The 21,050-nt window shown below is 43.5% G+C and overlaps 1 protein-coding gene across 2 annotated transcripts in view; it reads right to left on the reverse strand.

The window, feature by feature from the left end:
* LOC121581652 (collagen alpha-1(XIX) chain) overlaps positions 1 to 21,050 on the reverse strand; it is a 181,899-nt gene that overhangs the window by 152,799 nt on the left and 8,050 nt on the right. For both annotated transcript variants that reach the window (XM_045211550.1, XM_045211549.1), the window contains exons 5-7: positions 10,572 to 10,695; positions 9,832 to 10,107; positions 3,762 to 3,842 (exon numbers count right to left, since the gene is read on the reverse strand). In XM_045211550.1, coding sequence (XP_045067485.1) covers positions 3,762 to 3,842; positions 9,832 to 10,107; positions 10,572 to 10,695 — 481 coding nt within the window. The remainder of the gene's footprint in view (positions 1 to 3,761; positions 3,843 to 9,831; positions 10,108 to 10,571; positions 10,696 to 21,050) is intronic.

The raw sequence follows: 21,050 nt of genomic DNA on the forward strand, positions 1-21,050 counted from the left end.
CCCTCTCAATCAGAAAGATTTCTGGCTCCCAGGTGTCTTTTATACAGGTAACGAGCTGAGATTAGGAGCACACTCTTAAAGGGAGTGCTCCTAATCTCAGTTTGTTACCTGTATAAAAGACACCTGTCCACAGAAGCAATCAATCAATCAGATTCCAAACTCTCCACCATGGCCAAGACCAAAGAGCTCTCCAAGGATGTCAGGGACAAGATTGAAGACCTACACAAGGCAGGAATGGGCTACAAGACCATCGCCAAGCAGCTTGGTGAGAAGGTGACACAGTTGGGGCGATTATTCGCAAATGGAAGAAACACAAAATTACTGTCAATCTACCTCGGCCTGGGGCTCCATGCAAGATCTCACCTCGTGGAGTTGCAATGATCATGAGACCGGTGAGGAATCAGTCCAGAACTACACGGAATGATCTTGTCAATGATCTCAAGGCAGCTGGGACCATAGTCACCAAGAAAACAATTGGTAACACACTACGCCGTGAAGGACTGAAATCCTGCAGCACCCGCAAGGTCCCCCTGCTCAAGAAAGCACATATACATGCCCGTCTGAAGTTTGCCAAAGAACATCTGAATGATTCAGAGGAGAACTGGGTGAAAGTGTTGTGGTCAGATGAGACCAAAATGGAGCTCTTTGGCATCAACTCAACTCGCCGTGTTTGGAGGAGGAGGAATGCTGCCTATGACCCCAAGAACACCATCCCCACCGTCAAACATGGTGGAAACATTATGCTTTGGGGGTGTTTTTCTGCTAAGGGGACAGGACAACTTCACCGCATCAAAGGGACGATGGACGGGGCCATGTACCGTCAAATCTTGGGTGAGAACCTCCTTCCCTCAGCCAGGGCATTGAAAATGGGTCGTGGATGGGTATTCCAGCATGACAATGACAAAACACAAGGCCAAGGCAACAAAGGAGTGGCTCAAGAAGAAGCACGTTAAGGTCCTGGAGTGGCCTAGCCAGTCTCCAGACCTTAATCCCATAGAAAATCTGTGGAGGGAGCTGAAGGTTCGAGTTGCCAAACATCAGCCTCGAAACCTTAATGACTTGGAGAAGATCTGCAAAGAGGAGTGGGACAGAATCCCTCCTGATATGTGTGCAAACTTGATGGCCAACTACAAGAAACGTCTGACCTCTGTGATTGCCAACAAGGGTTTTGCCACAAAGTACTAAGTCATGTTTTGCAGAGGGGTCAAATACTTATTTCCCTCATTAAAATGCAAATCAATTTATAACATTTTTGACATGCGTTTTCTGGATTTTTTTGTTGTTATTCTGTCTCTCACTGTTCAAGTAAACCTACCATTAAAATTATAGACTGATCATTTCTTTGTCAGTGGGCAAACGTACAAAATCAGCAGGGGATCAAATACTTTTTTCCCTCACTGTAAGTAGTACTTCAAAGTATTTTTACTTAAGTACTTTACACCACTGGCCAAAGGTGAGAGATCACTGAAACACACTATTTCCAACAATATTGACCACATGTGACCAAGCACATTGAATCAACATAACCCAACACTCACTGAGATGACAACATAGTTATGAATACATATAGGCCTAACTGTCAAAACATCAAAGGTCACTTCTCCTTTGAAACACAGTTAGCACCCCAAATTGCATGCTGTTCCCTATGGGCTCTGGTCAAATGTAGTGCACTATATTGGGAATAGGATGCCATTTGGGATACATCCACAGTCTGCAAGGTCACTCTCAATTGACCTGGTATGCAATATGAGCTAACAGAAGAATATCTATCAATCAAATTTATTTATAAAGCCTTTTTTACATCAGCAGCTGTCACAAAGTGATTGCACAGTAACCTGGACAGGATGCCCCTTATGGAAGAAACAGAATTCAGTAGGGCAGTTTTCAAGAAGGACAAACACAACTCAACCAGATTATATTACCTACTGTCCTTAAATTCACATCTCGACCACGAAGCCAGTTCCACTGCTTAATAAAAACAAAAAAATCCCCTCTAATTAGGGACTGATTTAGACCCGGGACACCAGGTGGGTGCAATTAAATATCAGGTAGAACAGAAAACTAGCAGTACTCCGGAACTCGTAGGGTAAGAGTTTAATACCCCTGCTCTACTGTATATCAAGCCATGTCGAAGGTCTCATGTATGTCCTAAAATGTACACTGTTCTATTGACTCCACAATATGGGTCATGATCCTGCAGTAACAAAAGTATACTGTAATATCTTACCATGGAGCCTGCCAATTCACAGCAGCTATATATTTGCCTGGTGTACAGATATACAGTGGAAGTTGGGCGTTTACATACACCTTAGCCAAATACATTTAAACTCAGTTTTTTTCACAATTCCTGACATTTAATCCTAGTAAAAACTTCCCTGTCTTAGGTCAGTTAGGGTCACCACTTTATTTTAAGAATGTGAATTGTCAGAATAATAGTAGAGAGAATGATTTATTTCAGCTTTTATTTCTTTCATCACATTCCCAGTGGGTCAGAAGTTTACATACACTCAATTAGTAGTATTTGGTAGCATTGCCTTTAAATTGTTTAACTTGTGTCAAACGTTTCGGGTATACTTCCATAAGCTTCCCACAATAAGTTGGGTGAATTTTGGCCCATTCCTCCTGACAGAGCTGGTGTAACTGAGTCAGGTTTGTAGGCCTCCTTGCTCGCACACGCTTTTTCAGTTCTGCCCGCAAAAAAAAATTCAGTTCTGCCCGCAAACCGTAGTCTGGCTTTTTTATGGCGGTTTTGGAGCAGTGGCTTCTTCCTTGCTGAGCGGCCTTTCAGGTGATGTCGATATAGGACTCGTTTTACTGTGGATATAGATATTTTTGTACCTGTTTCCTCCAGCATCTTCACAAGGTCCTTTGCTGTTGTTCAGGGATTGATTTGCACTTTTCACACCAAAGTACGTTCATCTCTAGGAGACAGAACGCGTCTCCTTCCTGAGCGGTGTGACGGCTGCGTGGTCCCATGGTGTTTATACTTGCGTACTATTGTTTGTACAGATGAACATGGTACCTTCAGGCGTTTGGAAATTGCTCCCAAGGATGAACCAGACTTGTGGAGGTCTACAATGTTTTTTCTGAGGTCTTGGCTGATTTCTTTTGATTTTCCCATGATGTCAACCAAAGAGGCACTGAGTTTGAAGGTAGGCCTTGAAATACATCCACAGGTACACCTCCAATTTTCTGGAATTTTCCAAGCTGTTTAAAGGCACAATCAACTTAGTGTATGTAAGCTTCTGACCCACTGGAATTGTGATACAGTGAATTATAAGTGAAATAATCTGTCTGTAAACAATTGTTGGAAAAATTACTTGTGTCATGCACAAAGTCGATGTCCTAACCGACTTGCCAAAACTATGGTTTGTTAACAAGAAATGTGTGTCGTGGTTGAAAAACAAGTTTTAATGACTCCAACCTAAGTGTATGTAAACTTCCGACTTCAACTATAGGACCTTAATTCGATCACCCTGTTATTGCAGGAAATGTTCTGCACAGCAGGAAATGCAAACTTGTAGTGTATTTGAGGTTTAAAAAGGCTTCTAAAGTTTGTAATTTCCACTTTAACATTTCCAGATTTGATCTGCCCGAACAAAAAATGTTTCAACCCTCATAAAAATGTCCATTCATTATAATCCACACAATAATTCAAATGTCCTGCTGTTGCAGGATTATTTTCCTACTGTGAGAAACTGATCGTCTCATAAATGTCCTAAAATGTGCACCGTACTGTAGAGAAGTGTATAATATCTTACCGTGGATCCTGCCCGCTCACAGCAGTTCTCCATCTCAGCCAGGTATGGGTCACAGTAGATCAGGATTTGTTGTAGTTCGATCTGGAGAGAAAGACCTCTGTCAGGGACATTATGATTCAGATATAGAGAAAAACAAACTTTTAAAAAAATGCTAACTATACTGTATATATTTTGAAAAATCGAACCTGTTGTTTTGACTGATACTAAGCAACCCCAGCCAACCAAAATTGGTTCCGTGAAAGTTCCCAGAACATTCGTTAGGTTGCGGAAAATGTTCTAATAACACAAAAACTGTCCAGTCGTGGTGATGATTTTAGATAGTTTGTATAAAACATTCGCCTGATGTTTCAATAACGTCCAAGAACTGTTCTTAAAAGGTTCCCAGAATGTTTCATTAGGTTATGGGAACAGTCTGGTGAGAACTTTATGGGGACATCATAAAATATATGTTCCCAAAACACAAAAACTGTCCAGTTGTGCAGATGATTGTAGAATGTTTCTTTTAGGGTGCAAAAAACATGAGATATTACAAGTACGTTCCCAGAACACATTTCGTCTGTTCTATAAAGGTTCCCAGAATATTTCATTAGGTTGTGGTAACATTGTGTGGACATGACAAGAGATATGTTCCCAAAACACAAAAACTGTCCAGTTGTGCTGACATTCAGTTATCAAATCAAATGTTATTTGTCAACTGCGCCGAATACAACAGGTGTAGACCTTACTGTGAAATGCTTACTTACAAGCCCTTAACCAACAATGCAGATTCCCCCCAAAAAAAACTGTAAGAAATCTAATCAAATAAAGTAAGAAAAAAGCAACACAATAAAAAGGGCATGGTGGTAGAAGCTGTTAAGGAGCCTTTTGGACCTAGACTTGGTGCTCCTGTACCGTTTGCCGTGCGGTAGCAGTGAGAACAGTATATGACAGAGAGAGGAACGATGCCAAATCTTTTCAGTCTCCTGAGGGGGAATAGGAGTTGTTGTGCCCTCTTCACAAATGTCTTGGTGTGTTTGGACCATGATAGTTTGTTGGTGATGTGGACACCAAGGAACTTGAAGCTCTCGGCCCCCTCCACTACAGTCCCATTGATGTGAATGGGGCATACTCTGCCCTCCTTTTCCTGTAGTCCACGATCAGCTCTTTTGTCTTGCTCACGTTGAGGGAGAGGTTGTTTTCCTGGCATCATACTGCCAGGTCTCTGACCTCCTCCCTATAGGCTGACTCATCGTTGTCGGTGATCAGGCCTAATACAACAGGTGTAGACCTTACCGTGAAATTCTTACTTACAAACCCTTAATCAACAACGCAGTTCAAGAAACATTGTTGAGAAAATATTTACTAAATAAACTAACGTTTTTTTTTCAAACAAAAAAAACATGACACAATAATATACAATACAGAGGCTACAGTTGAAGTCGGAAGTTTACATACCTTAGCCAAATACATTTAAACTCAGTTTCACAATTCCTGACATTTAATCCTAGTAAAAATTCCCTGTCTTACGTCAGTTAGGATCACCACTTTATTTTAAGAATGTGAAATGTCAGAATAATAGTAGAGAGAATGATTTATTTCAGGTTTTATTTATTTCATCACATTCCCAGTGGGTCAGAAGTTTACATACACTCAATTAGTATTTGGTAGCATTGCCTTTAAATTGTTTAACTTGGGTCAAACATTTCGGGTAGCCTTCCACAAGCTTCCCACAATAAATTGGGTGAATTTTGGCCCATTCCTCCTGACAGAGCTGGTGTAACTGAGTCAGGTTTGTAGGCCTCCTTGCTCCCACACACTTTCTCAGTTTTGCCCACACATTTTCTATAGGATTGAGGTCAGGGCTTTGTGATGGACACTCCAATACCTTGACCAAGCTTTAACTTCCTGACTGATGTCTTGAGATGTTGCTTCAATATATTCACATAATTTTCCTTCCTCATGATGCCATCTATTTTGTGAAGTGCACCAGTCCCTCCTGCAGCAAAGGACCCCCACAGCATGATGCTGCCACCCCCGTGCTTCACGGTTGGGATGGTGTTCTTCGGCTTGCAAGCATCCCCCTTTTTCTTCCAAACATAACGATGGTCATTATGGCCGAACAGTTCTATTTTTGTTTCATCAGACCAGAGGACATTTCTCCAAAAAGTACAATCTTTGTCATGTGTATGTAAACTTCTGACCCACTGGAATTGTGATGCAGTGAATTATAAGTGAAATTATCTGTCTGTAAACAATTGTTGGAAAAAATACTTTTGTCATGCACAAAGTCGATGTCCTAACCGACTTGCCAAAACTATAGTTTTGTTAACAAGAAATGTGTGGAGTGGTTGAAAAACAAGTTTTAATGACTCCAACCTAAGTGTATGTAAACTTCCGACTTCAACTGTATATACAGGGGGTACCAGTACCGATATATTGTGCGGGGGTAAAGGTTAGTCGAGGTAATTTGTACATGTAGGTAGGGGTAAAGTGACTACGCACGTAGATAATGAACAGTGAGTAGTAGCAGTGTAAAAACAAAAGGGGGGAGTCAATGTAAATAGTCCGGGTGGCCATTTGATTAACTGTTCAGCAGTCTTATGGCTTGGGGGTAGAAGCTGTTAAGGAGCCTTTTGGACCTAGACTTGGTGCTCTGGTACCGCTTGCCGTGCGGTAGCAGAGAGAACAGTCTATGACTTGGGTGACTGGAGTCTTTGACAATTATTTGGGCCTTCCTCTGCCTAGTATATAGGTCCTGGATGACAGGAAGCTTGGCCCCAGTGATGTACTGGGCCGTACGCTCTACCCTCTGTAGCGCTTTACGGTCGAATGCCGAGCAGTTACCATACCAGGCGCTGATGGAACTGGTCAAGATGCTCTTGATGGTGCAGGTGTATACTTTTTTGAGGATCTGGGGACCCATGCCAAATCTTTTCAGTCTCCTGAGGGGGAAAAGGTGTTGTCGTGCCCTCTTCAAGACTGTCTTGGTGTGTTTGGACCATGATAGTTTGTTGGTGATGTGGACACCAAGGAACTTGAAACTCTCTACCCATTCCACTACAGACTCGTCGATGTGAATGGGGGCGTGTTCGGGCCTCCTTTTCCTGTAGTCCACGATCAGCTCCTTTGTCTTGCTCACATTGAGGGAGAAGTTGTTGTCCTGGCACCACACTGCCAGGTCTCTGACCTCCTCCCTATAGGCTGTCTCATTGTTGTCGGTGATTAGGACTACCACTGTTGTGTCGTCAGCAAACTTAATGATGGTGTTGGAGTCATGCTTGGCCATGCAGTTGTGGGTGAACAGGGAGTACAGGAGGGGACTAAGCACGCACCCCTGAGGGGTCCCCGTGTTGAGGATAAACTTGGCAGATGTGTTGTTGCCTACCCTTACCACCTGGGGGCGGCCCGTCAGGAAGTCCAGTATCCAGTTGCAGAGGGAGGTGTTTAGTCCCAGGGTCCTTAGCTTAGTGATGAGCTTTGTGGGCACTATGGTGTTGAACACTGAGCTGTAGTCAATGAACAGCATTCTCACATAGGTGTTCCTTTTGTCCAAGTGGGAAAGGGCAGTGTGGAGTGCGATTGAGATACCCTCATCTGTGGATCTGTTGGGGCGGTATGCAAATTGGAGAGGGTCTAGGGATTCCGGGATGATGGTGTTGATGTGAGCCATGACAAGCCTTTCAAAGCACTTCTTGGCTACCGACGTGAGTGCTACGGGGCGGTAGTCATTTAGGCAGGTTACCTTCGCTTTCTTGGGCACAGGGACTATGGTGGTCTGCTTGAAATATGTAGGTATTACAGACTCGGTCAGGGAGAGGTTAAATGTCAGTGAAGACACTTGCCAGTTGGTCCGCGCATGCTCTGAGTACACGTCCTGGTAATCCATCTGGCCCCGCGACCTTGTGAATGTTGACCTGTTTAAAGGCCTTGCTCACATCAGCTACGGAGAGCGTGATCACGTTTGATGGTTCATCTGAGGGCATAGCGGGATTTCTTATAAGCTTCCGGATTAGTGTCCCGCTCCTTGAAAGTGGCAGCTCTAGCCTTTTGCTCGGTGCGGATGTTGCCTGTAATCCATGGCTTCTGGTTGGGATATGTACGTACGGTCACTGTGGGGACGACGTCGTCGATGCACTTATTGATGAAGCCGGTGGTATGACATGGTATACTCCTCAATGCCATTGGATGAATCCCATAAGATATTCCAGACTGTGCTAGCAAAACAGTCCTGTACCGTAGCATCCGCGTCATCTGACCACTTCCGTATTGAGCGAGTCACTGGTACTTCCTGCTTTAGTTTTTGCTTGTAAGCCGGAATCAGGAGGATAGAATTATGGTCAGATTTGCTAAATGGAGGGCGAGTGAGAGCTTTGTATGCCTCTCTGTGTGTGGAGTAAAGGTGGTCTAGAGTTTTTTTTCCTCTGGCTGCACATGTGACAAGCTGGTAGAAATTAGGTAAAACGGATTTAAGTTTGCCTGCATTAAAGTTCCCGGCCACTAGGAGTGCCGCTTCTGGATGAACATTTTCTTGTTTACTTATGGCCTTATACAGCTCATTGAGTGCGGTCTTAGTGCTAGCATCTGTTTGTGGTGGCGTATAGATGGCTACGAAAAATATAGATGAAAACTCTCTTGGTAGATAGTGTGGTCTACAGGTTATCATGAGGTACTCTACCTCAGGCGAGCAATACCTCGAGACCTCTTTAATATTAGACATAGCGCACCAGCTGTTATTGACAAATAGACACACAGCCACCCCTCATCTTCCGGACGTAGCTGCTCTGTCCTGCCGATGCATAGAAAACCCAGCCAACTGTATATTATCCGTGTCGTCGTCCAGCCATGACTAGGTGAAACATAAGATATTACAGTTTTTAATGTCCCGTTGGTAAGATTGTCTTGAGTGGAGATCATCCAGTATATTTTCCAGTGATTGCACGTTGGCCAATAGAACGGATGGTAGAGACTGGTTACCCACCATCCTTTGCGTCGGACTCATTAAATAAAAATCTTCGTCCAGTTCGAGGTGAGTAATCGCTGTTCTGATATCCAGAAGCTATTTTCGGTCATAAGAGACGGTAGCAGCAACATTATGTACAAAATAAGTTACAAACAATGAGAAAAAAAACACAAAATAGCACAGTTGGTTAGGGGCCCGTAAAACATCAACCATCCCCTCCGGCGCCATTCCCATGATGATGGGAATGGCGTGCGTGGCCACGCAGTTGTGGGTGAACAGGGAGTACAGGAGGTGACTAAGCACGCACCCCTGAGGCGTCCCCGTGTTGAGGATCAGCGTGGCAGATGTGTTGTTGCCTACCCTTACCACCTGGGAACAGCCTTGTAACATCAGATGAAGGTGTTTTGCACTCTAAAATAAACATTGTAGAATCATCCGCACAACTGGACAGTTTTTGTGTTTTGGGAACATATCTTTTGTGATGTCCCCACAATGTTCCCACCAGACCGTTCCCACAACCTAATGAAACTTTCTGGGAACCTTTAACGAATAGATTAAATGTGTTATAGGAAAGTTCTTGCAACATCAGGCAAATGTTTTATACAAACATTCTCTAATCATCACCACGAATGGACAGTTTTTGTGTTATGAGAACATTTGCCACGACCTAACGAATGTTCTGGGAACTTTCACAGAACCAATTTTGGTTTGCTGGGAAAACATTACTGGTACATTGTGTTATTACATTACCCGGAACCTAATGAGAACTTTTGGGCAATGTTCTGTGATGGTTGTTACAGATGTTGTGCACAACATTTTAGTGAATGTTAGGAGAATATTTAAAAATAAAATATAAATGTTTGTTATCAAAAGGGATCTTATCATCCTAATTTTAGATAAAACCCTAACTAGAACTTAATGGGAATCTTAGTTAATGTTCTGGGAATGTTCCCAGTTTGCTGGGACCCTTCTAGATATTGCCCTTGAAGGCAACTATATATAGCTTCTAATTACTGTATGTTTAAAACTATCATGTCGATCTCATGGACTGTCAGTCATTTTATCCATTGCTCCGTCTATGAATTTCAGAATGGTTATATTTCCAGATTGTGTCTTTAGACCTAAACGTACATCTACAGGCCGTCCATCCTCCACCCGGGTCGTAATTAGCGTATATCCGATGGGGTCAATTTCATCCTTCTCGTCTGTCAGCCTCCTCTCTATTAGTTTACAGTCCATGTAGATGGAGACGATGCTGCTCTGGACTGCCACACCCAGCTTGTGCCACTGGCGGTCAAACAGTGTGTGCAGGTCTCGGCTCTTAAAGGTGTAGTGGAGGCTGTTCTTCAGAAGGCCCCGGGCTGAGAACTCCACTTCTCGTTTAGCACCGTCCAACACTACGGACACCTGAAGGTAGAGCCGGAGGAGATTATAAGACATTATATCAGCTCATAACATGTTACAAAGCTTTATACCTGCCGGTAAAGTGTTACCTTCCATTCATTACCATTACCATCTGGGTCATGGTAGATACAAGCATCAGTCATGGCATGAAAACTTTGATAAATTAACCAATGGTCAACCAACCGACAGACCGACCTACCAACCAACCGGCCAACCGACTTGACCGACTTACCGGCCAACCGACCTACCAGCCAGCCAACCGACCGACCGACCGACCGACCGACCTACCAGCGAACCAGCCGATGGACTGACCGACCTGCCGGCCAACTGGCAGAGTGAGTGAGCGATCGACTGATCAGTCAATCAACCAATCAATAAATCAACCAACCAGTCAATATACATGCAAACCCACTTCAATCCTATACATCCAGACATCATCAATATAATTTTAGTGGACTCTGACCTACCTGGGTACCTCCCGTCTGGTCGAATATCTGCCACAGATACCAGCGGTCTTTCTTTGTGGTTTTCCTCAGCCGGAAGGTGATAACTAGAGAGTATTCACTGGACAGACCATTTGGGAACACCAATCTGAAAGAAAGAATTAACATAGTTCGAGCTGAATATTGTCAAATTACATCGCAAAAATTTCTGAATCTTGACAATGGGCCTAATAGTGAAAATATTGTTTCAGAACTTTCAGTCTTGGTTGGAAGAGCATCAATAGAATTTGCAAACGTACTGATTTACAAACGTAGAAGATATTACCCATAAAATGTGCATTTGCTAAATGGACTGTCAAAAATAAATATTCATAACACTGGTTAATATGAATAATCATGCTGGATGTTTTTTTATAGCGTTCTATGACTGAGTAGTAAGCAAAACAATGAACTTGAATCACTTGACAAGGTTATTTTATAGCCCTCTAGTGCACAGTGGCCGCTTACATGAAAAGCTTATATTTTATGCCAAACATGATTAATCCAGCCAGATTACATTTCTTTCAGCATCCCTGTCATTCCAAAGCAAAGAGAATAATCATTGATCCAAACTTCAATTAAGTTCCTCTTAATTAGATAGAGAACACAAGTGCATGACTAACTACGGTATATAGTATATAAAGAAAACATTGTTGTAAAGATAAAGACAAAAGGTAACAAAGAAGAAAACAGATCAAGGTAATAGTGTTGTTAACCCAGCCGTTTCAGTACAACTGAAAACTGTGCTAGCAGAACATTTTTAGCACATTGTGAAGACTGAATGTAATGGGAATCTCATTCATTATAGAAACTCTAACACTATTCCTCGTCCATGTCTTCACTGATACTCCTCTCCTCCTATTTCCTATTTCCATCCTGTTGAATAAACAGCTTTACCCCTCAAACTGAGCCTGGGACTCACATTTAGATTAGACTACATTAATGCATTAACAGCTAAAAGTGAAGCACCAAAAACACAATAATTCACGCTTAGCAGAAATCACAACGATGCATTGAAAGACATGGGGAGAGAGAAAGAGAGAGAGAAGGAGGGAGAGAGAGAGAGAGAGAGAGAGAGAGAGAGAGAGAGAGAGAGAGAGAGAGAGAGAGAGAGAGAGAGAGAGAGAGAGAGAGAGAGAGAGAGAGAGAGAGAGAGAGGTGAAAAAAGAGAAAGCCAGAGACTAAGTTCACTTCAGATAGACCGGAAATTAGTTTTCCTCTTCATAGATCATGTCCTATTCTCTCAGAGCCATACCCCTCCTGCATTGTGTGTCCCTTGAATTCTCACAGAACGTTGAAACAGCATATGATTAAAATTATATATGCAGCGAGTTAAAGCCACAGAAAGATCAAATGATTTCTGAGGGGAGGCATGAGAAAGAGAGAGACTGGGAAGGTGAATGGTCGCCTTGGGGTAAAAACATTTATATTGCAATTCAATGGAGAGAGAGAGGCAGGAGTTTCATAAAACTAGAGGTTTATTCCCTGAGATTCCACCTAAAGACATTCATTGCAATTCCTACATAAAACAGCACAGACCCCACTAAAAGTATTTAGTCAGCCACCAATTGTGCAAGTTCTCCCACTTAAAAAGATGAAAGAGGCCTGTCATTTTCATCATAGGTACACGTCAACTATGACAGGCAAAATAAGAAAAAAAATTCCAGAAAATCACATTGTAGGATTTTTTATGAATTTATTTGCAAATTATGGTGGAAAATAAGTATTTGGTCAATAACAAAAGTTTCTCAATACTTTGTTATATACCCTTTGTTGGCAATGACACAGGTCAAACGTTTTCTGTAAGTCTTCACAAGGTTTTCACACACTGTTGCTGGTATTTTGGCCCATTCCTCCATGCAGATCTCCTCTAGAGCAGTGATGTTTTGGGGCTGTCGCTGGGCAACACGGACTTTCAACTCCCTCCAAAGATTTTCTATGGGGTTGAGATCTGGAGATCTGGAGATCTGGAGACTGGCTAGGCCATGCGGGGGTCCTCTGTAGCTCAGCTGGTAGAGCACGGCGCTTGTAACGCCAAGGTAGTGGGTTCGATCCCCGGGACCACCCATACACAAAAAAAATGTATGCACGCACGACTGTAAGTCGCTTTGGATAAAAGCGTCTGCTAAATGGCATATTATTATTATTATTATTATTCCAGGACCTTGTGAAATGCTTCTTACGAAGCCACTCCTTCGTTGCCCGGGCGGTGTGTTTGGGATCATTGTCATGCTGAAAGACCCAGCCACGTTTCATCTTCAATGCCCTTGCTGATGGAAGGAGGTTTTCACTCAAAATCTCACGATACATGGCCCCATTCATTCTTTCCTTTACACAGATCAGTCGTCCTGGTCCCTTTGCAGAAAAACAGCCCCAAAGCATGATTTTTCCACCCCCATGCTTCACAGTAGGTATGGTGTTCTTTGGATGCAACTCAGCATTCTTTGTCCTCCAAACACGACGAGTTGAGTTTTTACCAAAAAGTTCTATGTTGGTTTCATCTGACCATATGACATTCTCCCAATCCTCTTCTGGATCATCCAAATGCACTCTAGCAAACTTCAGACGGGCCTGGACATGTACTGGCTTAAGCAGGGGGACACGTCTGGCACTGCAGGATTTGAGTCCCTGGCGGCGTAGTGTGTTACTGATGGTAGGCTTTGTTACTTTGGTCCCAGCTCTCTGTAGGTCATTCACTAGGTCCCCCGTGTGGTTCTTGTGATCATTTTGACCCCACGGGGTGAGATCTTGCGTGGAGCCCCAGATCGAGGGAGATTATCAGTGGTCTTGTATGTCTTCCATTTCCTAATAATTGCTCCCACAGTTGATTTCTTCAAACCAAGCTGCTTACCTATTGCAGATTCAGTCTTCCCAGCCTGGTGCAGGTCTACAATTTTGTTTCTGGTGTCCTTTGACAGCTCTTTGGACTTGGCCATAGTGGAGTTTGGAGTCTGACTGTTTGAGGTTGTGGACAGGTGTCTTTTATACTGATAACAAGTTCAAACAGGTGCCATTAATACAGGTAACGAGTGGAGGACAGAGGAGCCTCTTAAAGAAGAAGTTACAGGTCTGTGAGAGCCAGAAATATTGCTTGTTTGTAGGTGACCAAATACTTATTTTCCACCATAATTTGCAAATAAATTCATTAAAAATCCTACAAATGTGATTTTCTGGATTTTTTTCCCTCCATTTGTCTGTCATAGTTGACGTGTACCTATGATGAAAATTACAGGCCTCTCTCATCTTTTTAAGTGGGAGAACTTGCACAATTGGTGGCTGACTAAATACTTTTTTCCCCCACTGTACGTCAATTCTATGTCTATTCCACGTTGGTTCAACGTAGAACAATGTTGATTTAAACAGTGTGTTCCCAGTGGGATAGGTACACTACCGGTCAAAAGTTTTCGAACACCAACTCATTCAAGAGTTTTTCTTTATTTTTGCTATTTTCTACATTGTCGAATAATAGTGAAGACATCAACACTATGAAATAACAAATATGGAATCATGTAGTAACCAAAGAAGTGTGAAACAAATCAAAATAAATTTAATATTTGAGATTCTTCAAATAGCCACCCTTTGCCTTGATGACAGCTTTGCACACTCTTGGCATTCTCTCAACCAGCTTCATGAGGTGGTCACCTGGAATGCATTTCAATTAACAGGTGTGCCTTCCTAAAAGTTAATTTGTGGAATTTCTTTCCTTCTTAATGCGTTTGAGCCAATCAGTTGTGTTGTGACAAGGTAGGGGGGTATACAGAAAATAGCCCTATTTGGTAAAAGACCAAGTCCATATTATGGCAAGAACAGCTCAAATAAGCAAAGACAAATAAGATCCATCAGTACTTTAAGACATGAAGGTCAGTCAATACGGAACATTTCAAGAACTTTGAAAGTTTCTTCAAGTGCAGTTGCAAAAACCATCAAGCGCTATGATGAAACTGGTTATCATGAGGACCGCCATTACGTTCATTATAGTTACCAGCCTCAGAAATTGCACCCCAAATAAATGCTTCACAGAGTTCAAGTCACAGACACATCTCAACATCAACTGTTCAGAGGAGACTGTGTGAATCAGGCCTTCATGGTCGAATTGCTGTAAAGAAACCACTACTAAAGGACACCAATAAGAAGAAGATACCTGCTTGGGCCAAGAAACACGAGCAATGGACATTAGACCGGTGGAAATTTGTCCTTTGGTCTGGAGTCCAAATTTGAGATTTTTGGTTCTAACCGCTGTGTCTTTGTGAGACGTGGTGTGGGTGAACAGATGATCTCCAAAAGTGTATTTCCCACCCTAAAACATGGAGAGGGAGGTGTTAAGGTGTGGGGGTGCTTTGCTGGTGAAACTGTCTGTGATTTATTTAGAATTCAAGGCACACTTAACCAGCATGGCTACCACAGCATTCTGCAGCGATACACCATCCCATCTGGTTTGGGCTTAGTGGGACTATCATTTGTTTTTCAACAGGACAATGACCCAACACACACCTCCAGGCTGTGTAAGGGCTATTTTACCAAGAAGGAGAGTGATGGAGTGCTGCATCAGATGACCTGGCCTCCACGATCCCCCGACCTCAACCCAATTGAGATGGTTTGGGATGAGTCCAACGGCAGAGTGAAGGAAAAGCAGCCAACAAGTGCCAAACATATGTGGGAACTCCTTCAAGACTGTTGGAAAAGCATTCCAGGTGAAGCTGGTTGAGAGAATGCCAAGAGTGTGCAACGCTGTCATCAAGGCAAAGGGTTGCTATTTGAAGAATCTCAAATATAAAATATATTTTGATTTGTTTAACACCTTTTTGGTTACTACATGATTCCATATGTGTTATTTCATAGTTTTGATGTCTTCACTATTATTCTACAATGTAGAAAATATAAAAAATTAAGAAAAACCATTGAATGAGTAGGTGTTCTAAGACTTTTGACCGGTAGTGTATGTCTAAAGGATAAGGAGAGCGATACATTGAAGGAATTAGAAAATTAAACACAGAGAGGGGACAAAAACATGTACTTTTCAATTCAATCTAACTTTTAGTACCACGGGTTAGGTCTCACTGAGATCAAATCTGTTCTACAAGAGAGAGCTGTTCTTGATGGTATTTGTATCTAATGTTAGTGGATGGAAGTGATCCAGTTGAGGTCATTTGCAGACAGTATCTACACTGGCACACTTGATCCCTAGGGGTTAGATGTCAAGGGTTACACGTTCCTGACACCTCCTCCCACCCTCTACCCTCCTCCTCCTCCCCCTCCTCATCAGTTTACCATCTGTGGCTCAAACACATGCTCCTATCAAGTGGATTTGGTTTTTGAACAGCGTTTGCTTTCCCCCAGACACATTTTAAAATCCTCTCCTTTTTGAATGCCAGTGCAGTGGTACCTGTCTATGAATCCTCTAGGTCAAAACTAGGACCCTCGTTTTAACCTCTGGTCTAGAAGTGCTTCATTTGATGAATTTTGTTCATTCACCCACAGAAAGAGAAATAAGGTACCACTTTAATGACAAAACTTTCAGAAAACTCTTTTAATTGCCCTCTTCCTTCATTCGTTGACTGAGTGAGTCTGACAGAAAATTAATCATGGATGCCATAATGACTTGCATCGTCAGCTTGTGTTCAAGAAGCACAACCAAATCAAGCTAGGAACGAATGTTACCTCGTTGATGCATAGTCTATGAATATGCAAACTATCAAAGAAAGTGTGAATGCAGGCACTTTCTTTCAATCTCAAAAGTCTGTGTGTGTGGGTGGAATAGAGAGAGAGAGAGAGAAAAGAGAGAGAGAGCATAGAGAGAGAATAGAGAGAGAGAGAATAACCCCAGTTGGAAACAATGAATTTGCAATTTCACTGATGTGTTCAGTGGTATAATAAGAGAGAGAATATTGAGAGATAAAAAGAAAGATAAAAAGAAAGATAGAGATTGTGCTTCCATTACAGGACAGAATACAGTAACACACTGACTTCCATTACAGGACAGAATACAGTAACACACTGACTTCCATTACAGGACAGAATACAGTAACACACTGACTTCCATTACAGGACAGAATACAGTAACACACTGACTTCCATTACAGGACAGAATACAGTAACACACTGACTTCCATTACAGTACAGAATACAGTAACACACTGACTTCCATTACAGGCTAGAATACAGTAACACACAGAGACTTATATTACAGGCTAGAATACAGTAACACACTGAGACTTATATTACAGGCTAGAATACAGTAACACACTGAGATTTATATTACATGCTAGAATACAGTAACACACTGAGATAGAAATGGAACACCTCCAATCCCACCGATGAATAGACAACAACACAACCAAACAGCAGGCCATCCAGTATCACTATCCATAACTCACTGGAATAGTACCAACATACAAAAGTGTGTGCACCACAGACAGACAGCACCACAGACAGACAGCACCACAGACAGACAGCACCACAGACAGACATCACCACAGACAGACAGCACCACAGACAGACAGCACCACAGCCAGACATCACCACAGACAGACAGCACCACAGACAGACAGCACCACAGACAGACAGCACCACAGACAGACAGACAGACAGACAGCACCACAGCCAGACATCACCACAGACAGACAGCACCACAGACAGACAGCACCACAGACAGACAGCACCACAGACAGACAGCAGCACCACAGACAGCACCACAGACAGACAGCACCACCACAGACAACAGACAGCACCACAGACAGACAGCACCACAGACAGACAGCACCACAGCCAGACACCACCACAGACAGACAGCACCACAGAGAGACAGCACCACCACAGACAGCACCACAGACAGACAGCACCACAGACAGACAGCACCACAGACAGACAGCACCACAGACAGACAGCACCACCGCAGACAGCACCACATACAGACATCACCACAGACAGACAGCACCACAGACAGACAGCACCACAGACAGACAGCACCACAGACAGATAGACAGACAGCACCACAGACAAACAGCACCACAGACAGACAGCACCACAGACAGATAGCACCACAGACAGACAGCACCACAGACAGACAGCACCACAGACAGACATCAATGGTAGTTTATATTTGAAACATTCTGTATGTGGAGGATATTGATTTTGAACTCCAGAACCTGTCATTGAGCGTGGCATACAGACACAATCTACAATCACACAATCAGTCCCCTAAGAGAGGAGAGATCCCTCCATCTCTGTGAAACAGTTTCAATCACACAATCAGTCCCCTAAGAGAGGAGAGATCCCTCCATCTCTGTGGAACAGTATCAATCACACAATCAGTCCCCTAAGAGAGGAGAGATTCCTCCATCTCTGTGGAACAGTATCAATTGGGCAAACTGCACTAACTGAAATCAGCCTTGTTAATGCAGGACTGTGCACTGCTGTGGATACCCAGAACCAGGATTAAGAAATCCTGCTCTGGGTAAGTGTATAAATTGGGCCTGGGAGCTGACGGATGGACACAACATTAGCTAGATCCAGAAAGTCGAGCCTCTCTGCCAGTCCTGAGAGTAAAGAGAGAGATGTTTGGAGGTTGTGGTGGTAGGGGGAAGGAAGGGGGAGGGGAGGAGGGGAGGAGGGGAGGAGGGGAGGAGGGGAGGAGAGGAGGGGAGGAGGGGAGGAGGGAGATCGGGGGAAGGGGGAACCTCTGCACCTCGTGCTGTCCCCCCAGCCTCCCCTCAACTCCCCCTTCACCGGACCTCCCAGCTGACAGGCAACATCACCTGTCAAAGTACTCAGATAATTGGAGATGAATGCGGTCTCTCTCCCTCTCTCTCCCCCTCTCACACACATTCTCTTCTCTCTCCCTTCTCTCTCCCCCCTCTATCTCACCCACTCTCTCTCTCACCCCCTCTCTTTCTCACCCTCTCTCTCTCTCTCTCTTGCGCTCCATTCTTCTCCCGCTTTATCTCTCTCAGCATCGCTCTCTCTCTCCCTTTCCCTCTCCCCCTCCCCTTTATCTGTCTGTCTGTCTGTCTGTCAGTCAGTCTCTTTCCTCCCCCTCCCCTCCCTCTCACTCTCCCCTTCTCTCTGTTTCTCTCCCTTCCTTCCAACAGGTTCAGGCACTGCAGGCCAGCCCAGGCCACAGGGCGAGGAAGAGGATATACAGTTGGGACTAGCTGGAGAAACAGATCGCCTTCTGTATGTTGCCTCAGTGATTCCTCTCACTGACCAGAGAGCACAGGACAGTGTGTGTGTGTGTGTGTGTGTTTACAGTTGTGTACTGTACTGTAAAACACTAAAAATATCCTGCATCTTGTCTTCCCCAAGAGAATGACAGGTCAGGTTGTTATTTTGCAAAGCCAAAACCATACTGATGGAACGATGGATATTGTGAAAAGCCCTGGTCTTCCTAAACCGGCTAGGGAAACCATCCCACTGCTGCCACCAAATGTGTGGGGTATCGTCCATCCATCTCATAGACATCTCATTGTTACACACTCCAGTTTGATAACGCGTATAATGTTTATCATTCCAGTTTTACAGATGCTTCCAAATGAGTCTCTACAGCGAAAATCTACCTTTACACTTCAGTCATTTATCAGACGCTCTTATCCAGAGCGACTTACAGTTGTGAGTGCATACATTTTCATACTTTTTCTCCCATACTGGTCCCCCATGGGAATACGAACCCACAATCCTAGCGCTGCAAGTGCCATGCTCTACCGACTGAGCCACACGGGACTGTCACATAGCATAACAAGTAGAAGTGAAGTAGAGTCCTATACTCCATGTTAAGTACAGGTTAACCCTCAGAGGGGTGAAGTTCAAACATAAAGTAGGAATTCATATACCTTTACATATGCCACACTAGCATATCACAAATTACCAGGTCTCTACAGGTATAAATCATTTAGAAGTGTGACATTGTTTTCACCCCCTGCTGTTGACCTTAAATCAATATTACTTAGCAGGGTTACATAGTCCTTCATCTCTAGACAATCTATTAAAATGGCTATTAAAAAAACCTGTGCCTTAAACATCATGGGGAGGCCATACATATATGGCAGTGTCATCCCAAATGGTAACCTATTCCCTATATAGTGCACTACCTTTGACCAGGTCTGTAGGTAATACAGTGCCATTTGGGATGCAGCCTTTCAAGCTATAGCCACCGCTACCCTCGCTTTGCCCTTGTGAAAAAATCGTCCTCCCTCCTCAAATCAGAATGTATATTAATATTCTGTCAAAATGATTCTACTTCTCGGTTTGCCCTTGTTGGCCAAAGCAAATGGAATTATCTGTGTAGGCTGGATTGGGGGTCACCCCATGTCATCTCTCTCTCTCTCTCTTCCTCCCCCTCGCTCTCTCTCCCTCCCGCTCTCTCTTCTTCTCCCTCTGGTCTCACGTTCTCTCTTTCTGGTCTCTCTCTTTCTGGTCTCTCTCTCTCTGGTATCTCTCTCTCTCTTCTTCTCTCTCTCTCTCTCTCTCTCTTTCTCTCTCTCTTTCTGGTCTCTCTCTTTCTGGTCTCCCTCTCTGGTCTCTCTGGTCTCTCTGGTCTCTCTCTCTGGTCTCTCTCTCTCTGGTCTCTCTCTCTCTGGTCTCTCTCTCTCTCTCTCTCTCTCTCTGGTCTCTCTCTCTCTCTCTCTCTCTCTCTCTCTCTCTCTCCTTTCTGGTTCTCTCTGGTTTTGGTTCTCTGGTTCTCTCTCTGGCTTTTTGTTTCTCTCTCTCTGGCTCTCTCTCTCTCTCTCTCTCTCTCTCTCTCTCTCTCTCTCTTTCTCTCTCTCTTTCTGGTCTCTCTCTTTCTGGTCTCGCTCTTTCTCTCTCTCTCGATGACACAAGATGTCATCCTGCAACGAGCCAGGGTGGAAACCCAGTTTATTCCATCCACATATAAGCTGAACTGGAGGCGGCAAACCTACACCCTGAGAAAATATTTGTTTGCTGCAACGGAAATCCGATATCATCCTGGCTTGTTTTTAAATCTCAGGCCAGTCCAGGCGATCTACGCCATGTGGGGGACTGATTTATGTGAGTGTGTTTGTTCATTTAATAGGTGGATACACTCTCTAAACAACTCTCTGAATGTTGTGCAGTATGTCTCTCCTTCAGAGTTTATAGAGATCCATTGGAACAAGCTGGGCAAACAGAACCAAATGTGGTGGTGTGCTTTATGTATTATCTGTCATGAGAGACTATAAACGCCAGCATGTCCATGACCACATCTCTGGTTCTCATATAATACAAATCAACATATATTTATCTTTGACTTACAGTAGCTCAAGTAAAGCACAATGCATCCATTAGTATAACCACTAGTACAGTTAATATAGTAAAAGGCCATTAGTACATTCGTGTAAGCCTACTCCAGTGTCTCTACACTATATCTCTTAAAGCCAGAGCCTGTTCCAACAGAGTGTTCAGTCACATGGCCTCTGTCAATTCCAATTTTCTCAAGTAAAGAACACTATGCAGCCATTAGCTTGATCATTA

Source organism: Coregonus clupeaformis, chromosome 37 (assembly GCF_020615455.1).
Source record: "Coregonus clupeaformis isolate EN_2021a chromosome 37, ASM2061545v1, whole genome shotgun sequence".
Taxonomy (NCBI): Eukaryota; Metazoa; Chordata; class Actinopteri; order Salmoniformes; family Salmonidae; genus Coregonus; species Coregonus clupeaformis.